Raw genomic sequence first — 16,636 nt, 5'->3', positions numbered from 1 at the left:
TGTCCTTGAAGCTGTGGACTCTCCCTGGTTCTATTTGGTTCACCTGTTCCACATCGTGACGTCACGCTTCCCCGGATCAGCCGCTCACACGCTGACACGCTGTAGGGATCCACACGGCTGCTCGACCTCCAGGATACTGTGAACGCACAGACACCTTCGTGAGAGGATCCGGAGCAGGATATTAGAGGTGGGTCCCCAGAATCAGCATCTGTCAGTAGCGTGCATACCGGAGGTTTAAAACAAAGATCCTACGGACCTTATTTATGGTGGGAGAGGTACTCCAAGGCACCTTATATATATATGTGGGACTTGTGTGAGTTATACAACTTTACCATATTGTGCAAACAGGTGCTGCATTAACTTTGTTGTGACACACACACACATATATACATAAACATATACATAGATACACACACATATATACATAAATATATACATAGATACACACACATATATACATAAACATATACATAGATACACACACACACATATACATAAATATATACATAGATACACACACACATATATACATAGATACACTCATAAATACATACATAGATACACACACACATATATACACATAAATATATACATAGATACACACACACATATATTCATAAATATATACATAGATACACACACACATATATACATAAATATATACATAGATACACACACATATATACATAGATACACACATAAATACATACATAGATACACACACACATATATACACATAAATATATACATAGATACACACACACATATATTCATAAATATATACATAGATACACACACACATATATACATAAATATATACATAGATACACACACACATATATACACATAAATATATACATAGATACACACACATTTATACATAAATATATACATAGATACACACACACATATATACACATAAATATATACATAGATACACACACACATATATACATAAATATATACATAGATACACACACACATATATACATAAATATATACATAGATACACACACACATATATACATAAATATATAAATAGATACATATACACATATATACATAAATATATACATAGATACACACACATATATACATAAATATATACATAGATACACACACACATATATACACATAAATATATACATAGATACACACACACATATATACATAAATATATACATAGATACATATACACATATATACATAAATATATACATAGATACACACACATATATTCATAAATATATACATAGATACATATACACATATATACATAAATATATACATAGATACACACACATAAATAAATATATACATAGATACACACATATATACATAAACATATACATAGATACACACACACATAGATACGGTGACTAACCTTTCCAGTTGTGATTTTATCTTAGCTGTGAGCTAGCTGGTGAGTGCTGGCTGTTTCTATGTGTTGTATTACTTTTTATTTGTAATCTCCCTTGGTTCTTGCACCCATTCCGGACTGGGGTTAACTGCCTGTGGCTCTGGTGACATCACAGCTTTTTTGGAGTGCTATTTAGCACCCAGGGCTGGATGTTACTGAGTCACAGAATGTGTACCTGATCCGGTCTTTGAGTGCAGTTCCCTTCCATGTTTTATATATATACATAGATACACACACATATATACATAAATATATACATAGATACAAATATATACATAAATATATACATAGATACACACACATATAAATAAATATATACATAGATACACACATATATACATAAACATATACATAGATACACACACACACACATATATATATATATATATATACACATAAATATATACATAGATACACACACATATATACATAGATATATACATAGATACACATATATACATAAAAATATACATAGATACACATATATACACATCACATCATCCTCTTTATGCATGTTGTCTTACTCCAAGCTGTATAGGCTCGAAAGCCTACTACCAATTAAGCATATTAGGTGATGTGCATCTCTGTAATGAGAAGGGGTGTGGTCTAATGACATCAACACCCTATATCAGGTGTGCATAAATATTAGGCAACTTCCTTTCCTTTGGCAAAATGGGTCAAAAGAAGGACTTGACAGGCTCAGAAAAGTCAAAAATAGTGAGATATCTTGCAGAGGGATGCAGCACTCTTAAAATTGCAAAGCTTCTGAAGCGTGATCATCGAACAATCAAGCGTTTCATTCAAAATAGTCAACAGGGTCGCAAGAAGCGTGTGGAAAAACCAAGGCGCAAAATAACTGCCCATGAACTGAGAAAAGTCAAGCGTGCAGCTGCCAAGATGCCACTTGCCACCAGTTTGGCCATATTTCAGAGCTGCAACATCACTGGAGTGCCCAAAAGCACAAGGTGTGCAATACTCAGAGACATGGCCAAGGTAAGAAAGGCTGAAAGACGACCACCACTGAACAAGACACACAAGCTGAAACGTCAAGACTGGGCCAAGAAATATCTCAAGACTGATTTTTCTAAGGTTTTATGGACTGATGAAATGAGAGTGAGTCTTGATGGGCCAGATGGATGGGCCCGTGGCTGGATTGGTAAAGGGCAGAGAGCTCCAGTCCGACTCAGACGCCAGCAAGGTGGAGGTGGAGTACTGGTTTGGGCTGGTATCATCAAAGATGGGCTTGTGGGGCCTTTTCGGGTTGAGGATGGAGTCAAGCTCAACTCCCAGTCCTACTGCCAGTTTCTGGAAGACACCTTCTTCAAGCAGTGGTACAGGAAGAAGTCTGCATCCTTCAAGAAAAACATGATTTTCATGCAGGACAATGCTCCATCACACGCGTCCAAGTACTCCACAGCGTGGCTGGCAAGAAAGGGTATAAAAGAAGAAAATCTAACGACATGGCCTCCTTGTTCACCTGATCTGAACCCCATTGAGAACCTGTGGTCCATCATCAAATGTGAGATTTACAAGGAGGGAAAACAGTACACCTCTCTGAACAGTGTCTGGGAGGCTGTGGTTTCTGCTGCATGCAATGTTGATGGTGAACAGATCAAAACACTGACAGAATCCATGGATGGCAGGCTTTTGAGTGTCCTTGCAAAGAAAGGTGGCTATATTGGTCACTGATTTGTTTTTGTTTTGTTTTTGAATGTCAGAAATGTATATTTGTGAATGTTGAGATGTTATATTGGTTTCACTGGTAAAAATAAATAATTGAAATGGGTATACACACCCAATAAAATACACAGGTATTGGAACAGGCTGGCCAGCTCATGTATGATTAATATTCTTATCAAACTCACATACACCATATACAATGTATCAACTTAAACTGCAAATAAAACTGAGGGGAAGAGATTTAAACTATATATCATCATAGTCCATATGTTGTTACGGGGCCCCAAAGTTGCAGTTGTTATAAGCAAAGTAGATGTTCAATTTCCAGGCTCTTTAGTGTATTCACACACTCTGGTTCTAAACACAATTCCTTTACACCAACACGATGTAGCAGCTTGATTGCAAAGTTCATACTTGTTACTTCATACTGTGAACAAACTTGTGAGTGATATGCATGCGGTCTCTTAGAAGATAAACGCACAATGTACCCTGGCGGGACAGACCCGGCTGTCAGCCTCAAGACTTCAAAGCCAAAACAAAGGACGATTTACTCAGTACCTGTTTTGCAGTTTAGGCGATTAAAGAGTCTTTGTTACTGCAATTGGGCTGCTTCACTTGCTTACCGCCATGTACCCTTCAGCGTTTCCCTGTGAAATCCGAATGCCGCTGGCTCTGTTCTCAGCTGTTCAGCAGGAATTAATGAAAAAGAAAGATCTGGTGTTTAAACCATCTGATAAGGGCGGTAATATTGTTATTCAGGACCAGAGTGCCTATATACAAGAAGTAAATAGACAGTTGTCTGAAAATGAGCAATATGAAAGGGTTACCCATCAAGATTATGACAAATCATGCAATGAGTTAATTTTCCTCTTGAATCAAGCAAGAAGTGATGGTTTAATTATCATAAGGGAACATCAATCATTAATCAACCCCTACCCAGTACATCTGATAAGGGCGGTAATATTGTTATTCAGGACCAGAGTGCCTATATACAAGAAGTAAATAGACAGTTGTCTGAAAATGAGCAATATGAAAGGGTTACCCATCAAGATTATGACAAATCATGCAATGAGTTAATTTTCCTCTTGAATCAAGCAAGAAGTGATGGTTTAATTAACATAAGGGAACATCAATCATTAATCAATCCCTACCCAGTACTACCAACCTGGCAAACTTACTCACTGTACTCACTACCCCATCCCATTTGAGACCTCTTACCCCAAACCACTTTACCCCAACCTGTTCCCGAGGAAGACCCAACTGGATTCCTCCTTCCTTTGTTGCTGCAGCTTTTCTCGCCCAGTAAATGAAAGAATGTCCAACTATCCAACACTGAACTGGACCTGTTAATAAAAACAAAACTATACTATCATGTTAGGACGAACATAACGTTTAAAACACCCCGACTTCCACCTTCCCACCTTTTTCACAACTTCCTCACTCAAACCCAATTCATGCGCCTCAGTTGCCGCGCCTATCCTAAACGAATGGCCTCCAAAGTCTTTTGGGTTCACCCCAGCCACGGACAAAGCCCTTTTAAGTACCGCCACAAACTGATATTTTGACAATGCTCCTCCATCCTCGTGCCTTAAAAGAGGGCCCTCACCACTAGGCCTGATCCTAAGATAATCCACCAGTGAACCTACTGGGCAACAAACACCCCCGATAGCAAATAACTTGATTAAGCGGCCCATACCCTCCTGATCTGTTTTAGATTTTCTAAGCCAAATGGACACTTCCTCCCTTGATATCACCACATCACTAAACCCAATACCGCCATTGTCCTTTCTATTAGCCCCAACCAATTCCAACACTCTAAAAGCCCCGAAAAAGGCTAAAACAAAAGCCACCCGGAACAAGTAATACTCAAACTTAGAATTGCACACCTCCTCCAAAGCCCCAACTATCTTTAATAGTAAACCAAATACCAGTGGACGTCTTTTATCCCCCTTAGCTCCACCTCTACAAACACCTCTCACCGCCAATTTTACCCAAAACTCCTTTGTTAAATCGACCCATCCCATCAGCTTAAACAGAAAGGCTAACGCCGCCACGTGACGATTCACCATGGATTTTGACATCTTCGCCTCTTTCCATTCCTGCACCCAATCAACCAAGTACCACACCCAATCCTCTTTTGACAGCCTGATCCCATCCCTGTGCAGTCTACAAAACCACCGTTTCCATACCGGCACGTAAGCTCTTAACGTACTCTGGGCTAAAGCCCCTCTCACCAATTTCAATCCTTTAAGAAGTCCATCTGCCACAAAGCCCTTGGGCATTCTTCCCCATCCAACTTCGCCTCCGGGGCTGCTTCCCGAAACTTCTGCCACTGTAACCGGGAAAGAGAGTCAGCAATCACATTTTGCTTCCCGGGTACATGCACCGCCCGAAAAAACACATTCCCCCTCAAGCATTCCAGGACAAACACTCGGAGAAGCCGAATCACTGGCCTTGACTTCGCTGTCATCTTGTTAATCGCAAATACCACTCCCAGATTGTCAGAGTGGAAAGTCACCTTCCTGTCCCTCAGCTCACCATTCCAAACCATCACAGCCACCACCAACGGAAACAATTCTAGAAAAACCAAGTTCTTGGTTAGACCTTGTTCCTTCCAAACCTCAGGCCATGTATCCACGCACCATCTGCCATCAAAATATGCCCCAAAGCCATGTGCTCCTGAAGCATCTGTGTATAAGTGCAACATCTCATCAGATACCGGCCCCTCCTGAATGAGCGACCGCCCATTGAACTCCTCCAGAAAAATCAACCACACTCTTAGATCCTCCTTCAATTCCTTTGAAAGCCGGATCCTGTGGTGTGGTTCCTTCACCCCAACCGTAGCCAATGCCAGACGCCTTCCAAAAACCCTTCCAACTGGGATCACCCTACAGGCAAAATTAAGCTTGCCCAGTAGCGATTGAACCTCTCGCAACGACACTTTCCCCTTCCCAAGCATCCCAGTTATGACCAATCTCAGATCTACCACCTTTTCCCAAGGTAACGAGCACTCCATCAAGACTGAGTCAATCTGGATCCCCAGAAAACTCAACTTCAATCGGAATCCCGAATTGCTCAGCCACTTCAACAAATGTTTTCAACAACATTTCACAAACTCCAGAACCAGCTTCCCCCACAAACAAGTAATCATCCAAATAATGGACCATCGATGACCTGCCCGCCTTTTTCTTCACCACCCATTCCACAAAAGTACTAAATTTTTCGAAATACGCACAGGATATGGAGCATCCCATGGGTAAACACAGATCAACGAAAAATTCCCCTTGAAATTGGCAACCCAATAAATGATGACACACCGGATGGACTGGTAAAAGCCGAAAGGCTGCCTCCACGTCCACCTTTGCCAACAAAGCTCCAATTCCCGCTCTCCTGACCACACTCACCGCCTTATCAAATGAAGCGTAACGTACTGCCATCAAAGACGGGTCAATCCCATCGTTAACAGATGCGCCCTTAGGATGAGACAGGTGGTGAATCATTCTAAATTGACCCTCCGTCTTCTTTGGGACCACCCCAAGTGGGGACACCCTCAAATTCGGGAATGGAGGGTCCTTGAAGGGGCCCGCCATTCTCCCCAATGCAACCTCCTTTTCCAATTTAACTTGAACCACCTCTGGGAATTGCTCAGCCGATTTTAAATTCCCAGGGACTCCCGATCCCATTGAAGCCTCGAACGGGATACGAAATCCAGAACTGAAGCCCGTCAGTAACAGCTCCGCATCCCCCGCTCTACCCTTTGTCTTACCGTATTGACTTAGCCACGGGGCCATCTCTCTTACCCTCACCGGGGTCCGAGCCCGTAGCAGCACCCTCACCTCCTTTTCCATTCCCTTTTCCTTTCCGGAAACATTTTGCCCCAGAGTGCGCACCTCCGCATCCTGAGCACTCGTGCTTGTATTTGCACGCCCCTCCGAACCTACACACCCCTTCATTAAACTGGAAGCAGAGGCCTTTTTTAATTGCCATCGATGTGGCCCCCACGGTCGTTCCACTAGCCCCCGTTCCTCCACTCCGAAAGGACTGCCCCCTCAAAGGAGTCATTAACTCCAACCACACCCCCATCTCCCTGTCGTCCCACCGCATCTCTGGTCGTACCGCCAGCCTCTGGCGGAACTGTTCATCGTACCGCCACCAGGCAAGACCCCCATATGTCCTCTGAGCCCCTGATATTTCATCAAAATAGCAAAACATAGTCGAGCTCTGCTCGGGGAATTTCTCCCCGATCACGCTGGCTAGTATGCAAAAGGCCCTCGTCCAGTTTGAAAAAGTTTTTGGTAATTTCCTCCACTTTTTCTTTCTCTCCTCCTCTTCCTTTTTGCCCTGTTCCCCTTTTGGATCTTCCTTTATCTCGATAAAGTGGTCCAACGGCAACAATGAAAAGATCTCAACAAACTCACGTTTCCATATCTTTTCTTTAACCTCTTTACTCAGATGGATCCCAAGTGGTCCAACTGAGCACAAGCAAGGCCTACGCAAGGCTTGATCCGCCACAATTAACACTTCACCGCTTGTAACCGGCACCGACCCTCCTTTATCTACCCCACTCCCCGAATGGGTTCCGACCACCGGTACACTAACCTCCTTCACTGCCGGTATCCATGCTCCCGCTGCTGTCCCCACATCACCCCCAACTTTCTTTTTATCTTCTAATTGAGCCACCAGCTCCTTCAGACCTTTCATCACCGTCTCATACACTCCCCCCGACTCTACTTTTTCTTTCCCCCCCTGCAGGGAACCCGCCGTCTCACCTAGCGTCCTTGACACAGGCTCCTGCACCACTATTGTATCCTCTCTTCTCCTTTCCGCCCTGTCACCTGCAGACCTTCTCCCCCTATCATCAATGTTATAAGACATAGAGATTTCCCTTCTACGTGTATGTTCTCGATCTCTATCCCGCCTGCCCCATGTGGGGGACGTATGCCTTTCCCGCTCCCTGTAGTCTATCCTTGGCGTCCGAGATCTCTCCCTCCGCCGTGCCCCTCTGCTCCTGCTCCTGTCCCTTCTGCTCTGTCCACCTGATCTCTGTGGAGAATGATTAACATGATGTCTCTGCCTCCTAGTGTCTTCCTTCTCTCTTCCCCTGCCCCTCTCACGTTCTTCCCTCATTCCCCCAATTATTTCCTCACTCTGATTTATTTGTCCCCCCCCCAGGCACCAGAGAATTGAGCAGCTGCATTAAAGTAGCCATCTCTCCTACCTGTGCCGAACTCTCCGGTTCCGACTGCTGACCCAATTGCAATTCTTCACCCGCGAAGTCACTGTAAGATTCATTCATCCACAGGACGTCCTCCTCCAGCTCCTGTAATGAAGACTGCACTGCAGGCAACCCCGGCCTTTCCACCGGGACGCCGTCCGACTCCTCCGGTTCTGAAACACAATCATTCACTTCCACATTATTCCTTTTCTCAGTCCTTTTACCCCCACTCCTGTTCTCCCTGCCCCCTACAGCCTCTCTACCCCTATTCTCCCCATCCCCCCTACCCCCTGTAACCCTATCCCTTTCCCTTATATCCTGTACCAAAACCTCAACGGCCTCTCCAATCCCACTTGATATTCCCCCTGCACTATGCCTGCCAGCCCTGTTCGCCTCAGCTCCCCTTCCTCCACCTACCTCTTTTACCTTTTTTCCTCTCCCCTTAGCTTGCCCCTTCCCAATACCTCCTCTTCCCCTGCCCAAACTACGTCCACTATTCTCCCTCATGTTCCCTCCAATTCCTCCGCTGCCACACGCAGCACCTACAGTTTCCCTATCCCTCCCCTCACTTCTCCCTAAGTTTACACCTGCTCCACCAACGCCCCTACCATTTCTCACATTCCCACATATCCCCTCCCCCCCTCTCCTTCTATTCACACTAGCCCCCTCTAAGACCGAGCCATCCCCCCCCCTTCTCAACCCCCTGTTTACTTATACCGCTCCTGGCGACTGCCACCGCATCCTCCCTGCTCCCCGAACAAACCTCATGCGTCACCATTACTCCCCCCTCCCCGCTGCCTACGCTCGTCCCCAGCAACCTAGGCCTCAGTGTTCCCCTCCTACTCCCTGCTGACACTGGAGAGGTGCGCAGCTCCTCCATAGCCCTTCTCTTGCCTCCCGACTTTCCGCTACCTCCCCCTCTGGCCGTATCAGGCCTCCCTTGACCCAAAGCTCCCCTCCTGTCATCCGGACTAAGCCGCACCGGCGGCTTCATCCGCCTCACCAGCCGACCGCACTGCTCCTGACCTGATGTTCCTGCTGGCTCGACTGTCGACGACCCTGCACCGGAACCGCTGTCCTCTGAAAAGAGCCTCTGCTGGAGCCAGGTAACACCCTTCTCCGCTACCAAGGTCTTTACCTGTTCCAGCAAAAGGCTCACGCTCTCCATTCTGCCTGTCAGCTTTTCCCGCTTCACAAGGGAACTGATGCTGGCTTCCGCCTCACAACCCTCAATATTTATACTCGCTCCTCCTCCTCAAAATACTGCCTAGCAACCCACTGCTATTGGCCTGTAGTGTGGTCACATGCCCCTGCTCTCAATTCATTCCTTCCGGGGCTTCTTATCATACTCTGGTTGAGGTTCGTGGACGACATACTTGTTCTCTGGAAGGGAGATGAACAGTCCGTTCATGATTTTGTTAACATCCTGAATAAAAATGATCTAAACTTGTTCCTCACATATAGCATCAGTACAGACAGTGCAATCTTTCTTGATTTAAAAATAACAAAACAAGATAACATACTGCATACGAACATTCATCGCAAACAAACAGCAACAAATAGCCATCACCCTGAGCCTCAGAAAAGAGGTGTGCCTATAGGCCAATTTCTAAGGCTTAAACAATGTTGTTCTTCAACAAAAGTATTTGAAGAACAGGCAAAAATAATGGCGGACAGATTTCTAGCAAGGGGCTACTCCCGAAAAATAGTTACAAAAGCATGGGTGAGAGCAAGGAAAACAAGTAGAACTGACCTTTTATATTCCAAAAAGAAATCAAACAGTGATACACAAGTGAGATTAATTACGGAATATAACTCGCATTGGAACAAGTTAAAACATATCCTTAATAACCATTGGCATTTATTATCTGATGATGCATCACTTCAGGGATGCATATCAGAGTATCCTCTATTAACGGCTAGAAGGGCTCCAAGCATTAAGGATATGCTAGTACATAGCGAGTTCAAAAAAGAGGAAACCAGAAATTGGTTAACAGCAGCACTACACAAAGCAGGCAGTGTACCCTGTGGACACTGTGTTTATTGCCCATTTGTCAAAAGATCTGCCACATTTAGCACTCCGACCAGGAGTAAGGTGTATTATGTAAGAGAGAGGATATCATGTACCTCTAAAAATGTAATATATCTGCTTAATTGTCCATGTCCCAAATTCTATGTAGGGAAAACTACTAGAGAGTTCAAAAGTAGAATCCGAGAGCATAGAGACAACATAAAAAATGAGGACACAGATAGTCCAGTAGCAAGGCACTTCAAACTCTATCACAATTCAGATCACACGAAGTTGCAAATTATGAGAATTGAACAATTGAAACAGAATAGACGGGGTGGCCATTTAGATAGAATAATCTTGCAGCATGAGTCAAGGTGGATTTTTAGGCTAAATACCTTAAGTCCAATTGGCTTAAATGAAAAAATAGAGTATGCACATTTTTGTAGTAACTTTCTGTATTTAAAGCTCTAAAATGTATAGAGACAAGACAGAGTAAGAACATATGCTTAGAAGCAAATAGGGTTAACTTTGGACCAACATGTTTAGATTGTAAAAAGAAAGTAGTGATATTAAAGGTGTATCAGGGTTTTTTACACTGTATAACTATGCAGGTTAGTGAACTTACCACTAGGTAATTCTCTCCAAATAAAAATTATTATAATGGCAATATAATCAGAACTAGATTCTAAAATGTAGCTAAAAAGCAATGGATCTAGTTGGGGAGGTGTTTTTATCACCATATCACTATAAAACTGTAAGGATCTATATGATGTTGTAATATAACTCTTTGTTTGCATAAGCCATGTATAGCTGTTTGTATATAATGTAAATAATAATGATCAGTTCCTTTTTTATGCGGTTTTGACACCGGTTAGAAGACACGGTTTTATTTTAAAGCTGTGAAGGTAAGATTGTGCTGCGAAAGAGAGGGGGAGGTTTTAGTAACCAATGGCAATATAAAGCCTGATACACACCCCCTAAGAAACACATCTGATGAGGCCCCGACATTCAGCCCTATGTGGGAGGGGAGAAATGCGTCATGATTGAGTAAGCACGACAGGTGAACAGCTGAGAACAGAGCCAGCGGCATTCGGATTTCACAGGGAAACGCTGAAGGGTACATGGCGGTAAGCAAGTGAAGCAGCCCAATTGCGGTAACAAAGACTCTTTAATCGCCTAAACTGCAAAACAGGTACTGAGTAAATCGTCCTTTGTTTTGGCTTTGAAGTCTTGCGGCTGACAGCCGGGTCTGTCCCGCCAGGGTACATTGTGCGTTTATCTTCTAAGAGACCGCATGCATATCACTCACAAGTTTGTTCACAGTATGAAGTAACAAGTATGAACTTTGCAATCAAGCTGCTACATCGTGTTGGTGTAAAGGAATTGTGTTTAGAACCAGAGTGTGTGTATACACTAAAGAGCCTGGAAATTGAACATCTACTTTGCTTATAACAGCTGCAACTTTGGGGCCCCGTAACAACATACGGACTATGATGATATATAGTTTAAATCTCTTCCCCTCAGTTTTATTTGCAGTTTAAATTAATACATTGTATATGGTGTATGTGAGTTTGATAAGAATATTAATCATACATGAGCTGGCCAGCCTGTTCCAATACCTGTGTATTTTATTGGGTGTGTATTCCGGTTTAAAAAGGAATAGGGTGGAGGTTAGACGTCCTGATTGTTGGTTGTTCAGAGCTACATAGTAATAAAAACTCTGATTAACTAAGTGCGGCCTGTGTCCCTCTTTGATTGACCGTCTATTTCGCTCAATCCTTCTTTCTCATGGTATTGTAAATTATTTGGGGCAACCAGCACAGTTTAGAGAGTGTTGGAATTTGAGAAAAAAATTGTGCACCACCACACATTCTTATTTAATATTGTATATATATATATATATATATATATATATATATATATATATATATATATATATATATATATATATATATATATATACATATACATACATACATACACAAACAGGCACATATACATACATATCATACTGGTTATTGCATATACTTAAGTCCAAATTTAACTTATCTATACATTCAAATGTGGTACATTATATACACAGGTTATCAGTTAATTATTTGTACAGCATTGGAATACAATTTGATGTAATAGTTTTTTAATATATACAATTCAGACTTTTAGCTTCTCACATTTCAAAATTGTATTTCTTTTCCTATCAAACATTTGTCTTTTGCTTGTGGGAGTGATCTGATTTGTGGTCACTTAAACCAGCAGGCTTCTCATTAACATATGAGTGAGGGCCCATTTGTTTGTAATTCCATCCACCAAAGCATAAACAAAATCTTAGACAATGGGACTCCATTGATTTGAGTTGGAACAACAGTTCTCTTTGTTCTGTTGATAAAGCCCCCAGGTAATTTCCTGTTAAGAGGTAGATACTGGACCCATGCTTTTGTTATCTTCTGATTCATGAAGGTGTGTTAAATGTTAGCCAAATGCTTTTGCTTAATTAGAATGCCAGATCCAAGAGGATTTTAAATACATTTCATGTATCAAATTAATTCTTTTTATTATTTCATATAATAATTCTTCTGATATAGACTGCTCCCCACAGATGGTGTAACTACATATTATAGATACACACACACACATATATATATACATAAATATATACATAGATAAATATATACATAAATATATACATACATACACACACATATATACATAAATATATACATAGATACACACACACATATATATATACATACATATATACATAGATACACACACACATATATATATACATAAATATATACATAGATAAATATATACATAAATACATAAATATATACATAGATACACAAACATATATATATATAGATACATATAAACACACACACATATATATATATATACATACATATATACATATATACACACACACATATATATATACATACATATATACATAGATACACACACATATATACATAAATATATACATAGATACACACACACATATATATATATATACATACATATATACATAGATACACACACACATATATATATATACATAAATATATACATAGATACACAAACATATATATATAGATACATATACACACACACATATATATATATATATATATACATACATATATACATAGATACACAAGGAATCCCTTTGCCAACCCAGACTGTGGAACCCATTCCAAAAGGTACACTATCATACTGGTCGGAGCTAAAGAAACCAGTTACCTGTCTGTAACCTGCGTACAAAGAGTACTAAGTGCAGGAAGATTAACGGACCTCACATAGATCTACACCTGCGTACACCTGAGTACTAAGAGCAGGTAAAGAAGCCATCGGTTTATAGGAGAGCTTGCGCAAGTTGAAGAAAACCGAATCGCTGCACCGCTACGTTTACCCAAACTTAAAGGACCGGTAAGCCTAGAGACTTCAAACACATTCAAAAAGAGGTAAGACCACCTATGAAGCGGGGTTAACACATGAAGGAGAAGGTAAGACCACTTATATAGCGGCTCAGATATACCTCATAAAGTGCCATTTAAGTTTACTGCAAATAACACACAAGCAAGATTGTCGCCCTGCTAAACATACTGGATTTTTAACATCTATTTGGGAACTCTGCCACTCTAATCATTTGAGCTTTGATATTTTATCAACTGAACTTGGATACTATATGAACTGTTTGAAACAATTGTGTTACTAAGAGAATCTTTCCAACAAATTCAACAAATCCTTTTGTTTCAATATACAGACCACACCTCTAAGTAATATTTGTGGACATCGTTACTTTACTAGGAAAGACTCAAAATTATCTGGGCTCTCTCATTTATATTTTATCATATCAATATCTGTTTTTACTTTGTGAGTCATTAGTGAAATATTTTATTTATATAGATATACAGCTGTGTATTTTATATTTTTTAGTTTTTTCTCAGCATATGATTGTAATATAATAAAAACTTTTGATTGTACTAAAATGCATTTGAAATTTATGTGAATAGAACACATGTATTCTTCCTAAACTCATAATCTAGTAAAGGTATACTTATTTCTATGGAAATTTAATTTTCTATTTGATTTGGGTAAAGTATATACATAAAATATTCAGTAGGTAACACATATATTTCCTCTCATAGTTTTTAATACTTTTTAGCTTTTAGTAGCGCCACTCTCAACTACAAATCATACATAGATACACACACACACATATATATATACATACATATATACATAGATACACACACATATATACATAAATATATACATAGATACACACACACATTTATACATAAATATATACATAGATACATATACACATATATATATACATAAATATATACATAGATACATATACACATATATATATATACATACATATATACATAGATACACACACATATATACATAAATATATACATAGATACACACACACATATATATATATACATACATATATACATAGATACACACACATATATACATAAATATATACATAGATACACACACACATATATATATACATACATATATACATAGATACACACACATATATACATAAATATATACATAGATACACACACACATATATATATACATACATATATACATAGATACACACACATATATACATAAATATATACATAGATACACACACACATATATATATACATACATATATACATAGATACACACACATATATACATAAATATATACATAGATACACACACACATATATATATATATATATATATATATAGATACATATATACACACACACAATATATATATATATATATATATATATATATATATATATATATATATATATATATATATATATATATATATATACAGGTATACCTTACTTTACAGCGCTTCACTTTACAGCGATTCGCTAATACAGCGCTTTGTGGAACTGAAGTTCAAACTCCAAGCATTTTTAAACAGTGCAGGAAATCATTGTGAGATTGCGAGAAAAGTGACTGGCACCATTTTATTATGCTTAACTCACTCTGTTAACTGCATTACAGTGCAATCTGTGTCTCAGTGCTATAGTCTGGCAAATTTTACTACAGTAATTGTCACTATTTCACAGGTACAGTATTTATTGAATACTAATTGAATACTGTGCTGTGATAGTGTTAAACTAAACATAGCACTATTGCACCCCTAATATATGTTAGTTCAAACCGTTTTCAATATTTTAAACACTGAAAAGAAAGCTAAAATTGCCTTGTTTCACTTTAAGGCGGTTTTCACTTTACAGCGGGGCTCCGGTCCCTAACCCGCTGTATGAGCGGGGTATACCTGTACATACAGTGGGGCAAAAAAGTATTTAGTCAGCCACCAATTGTGCAAGTTCTATCACTTAAGAAGATGAGAGAGGCCTGTAATTTTCATCATAGGTTTACCTCAACTATCTAAACAAATCAGAATAGAGGACGCCACATAGTGCAGATCATAAGGTAACTTCAATACAGGTACAGAAATGTCAGAAGAATCCTACTTACAAGATGTAAAGCACAGATGTGCAATACCAGCAGTCCGGAACCACCCGTCGTCCGGTAGACCAATAGATGGTGTCACAAAGGGATCCTCGTCTCGCCAGGGAGAGTCCAGAGATACCATGGAAGGGAGCCTGTACAGCAGTGGTCGATCGCACAGGTCCAGGGGTCTGAGTAAAACGTCTACAACTCCAGGTTTGTAGAAAAAGTCCCCATACAGGGGAAATAATGGTCGGCAGCAAATAGAGAGTTAAAAGAACTATAAAAGAATTTATTGCAGTAATAAAAACAACAGCAACGCGTTTCTCAATGTTACACACTGTTTCATCAGGCTATACAAAACACACTCTCAGCTGCCATATTTAAAACCCTAACAAACCAATCAGATTGCAGAAAAAATTGCACACCCCTGGCAGATAATACCAAAATACATATAGCAGGGGAGGAAGGTTAACATAAATACAAAATGGTATATTAATACAAAACATTAATTGTATATACAACTAATAAGCACTGATCTTTTCCCAAGGACAACAGATCCCTAATTTGTGTATGGGAATAAAAAGTGAAAAAATGCATTTAAGTGTTAGAAACAGATTAGATAAACCTGTAACACTCTGGTAATGGTACATTCCATTTATCAGTAACAAAATATAACAAACATTTATAGTAATGACATGTCAATCCTACTTCATTAGAATCAATTTAATTATCAATATTATCAATATTAGCCTATTGGCTCCAGATCAAGTGAAAAAATAATGAAAATGATTATATTAAAGGGGTTATT

General features: G+C 39.9%; 1 protein-coding gene across 2 annotated transcripts in view; it reads right to left on the bottom strand.

The window, feature by feature from the left end:
• Positions 1–16,636, bottom strand: part of ADPRM (ADP-ribose/CDP-alcohol diphosphatase, manganese dependent) — a 165,818-nt gene that overhangs the window by 99,078 nt on the left and 50,104 nt on the right. The window contains exon 1 of one of the 2 annotated variants that reach the window (XM_053710689.1): positions 44–192. The exons of the other annotated variant lie outside the window; for it this stretch is intronic. Coding sequence (XP_053566664.1) covers positions 44–54 — 11 coding nt within the window. The 5' untranslated portion in view covers positions 55–192. Of the gene's footprint in view, positions 1–43; positions 193–16,636 lie in introns of those variants that run through there. 2 annotated transcript variants of the gene reach the window in all.

Source organism: Bombina bombina, chromosome 1 (assembly GCF_027579735.1).
Source record: "Bombina bombina isolate aBomBom1 chromosome 1, aBomBom1.pri, whole genome shotgun sequence".
NCBI lineage: Eukaryota > Metazoa > Chordata > Amphibia > Anura > Bombinatoridae > Bombina > Bombina bombina.
The sequence above is the reverse complement of the archived record's forward strand: the minus strand, read 5'-3'. Positions and strand labels throughout refer to the sequence as shown.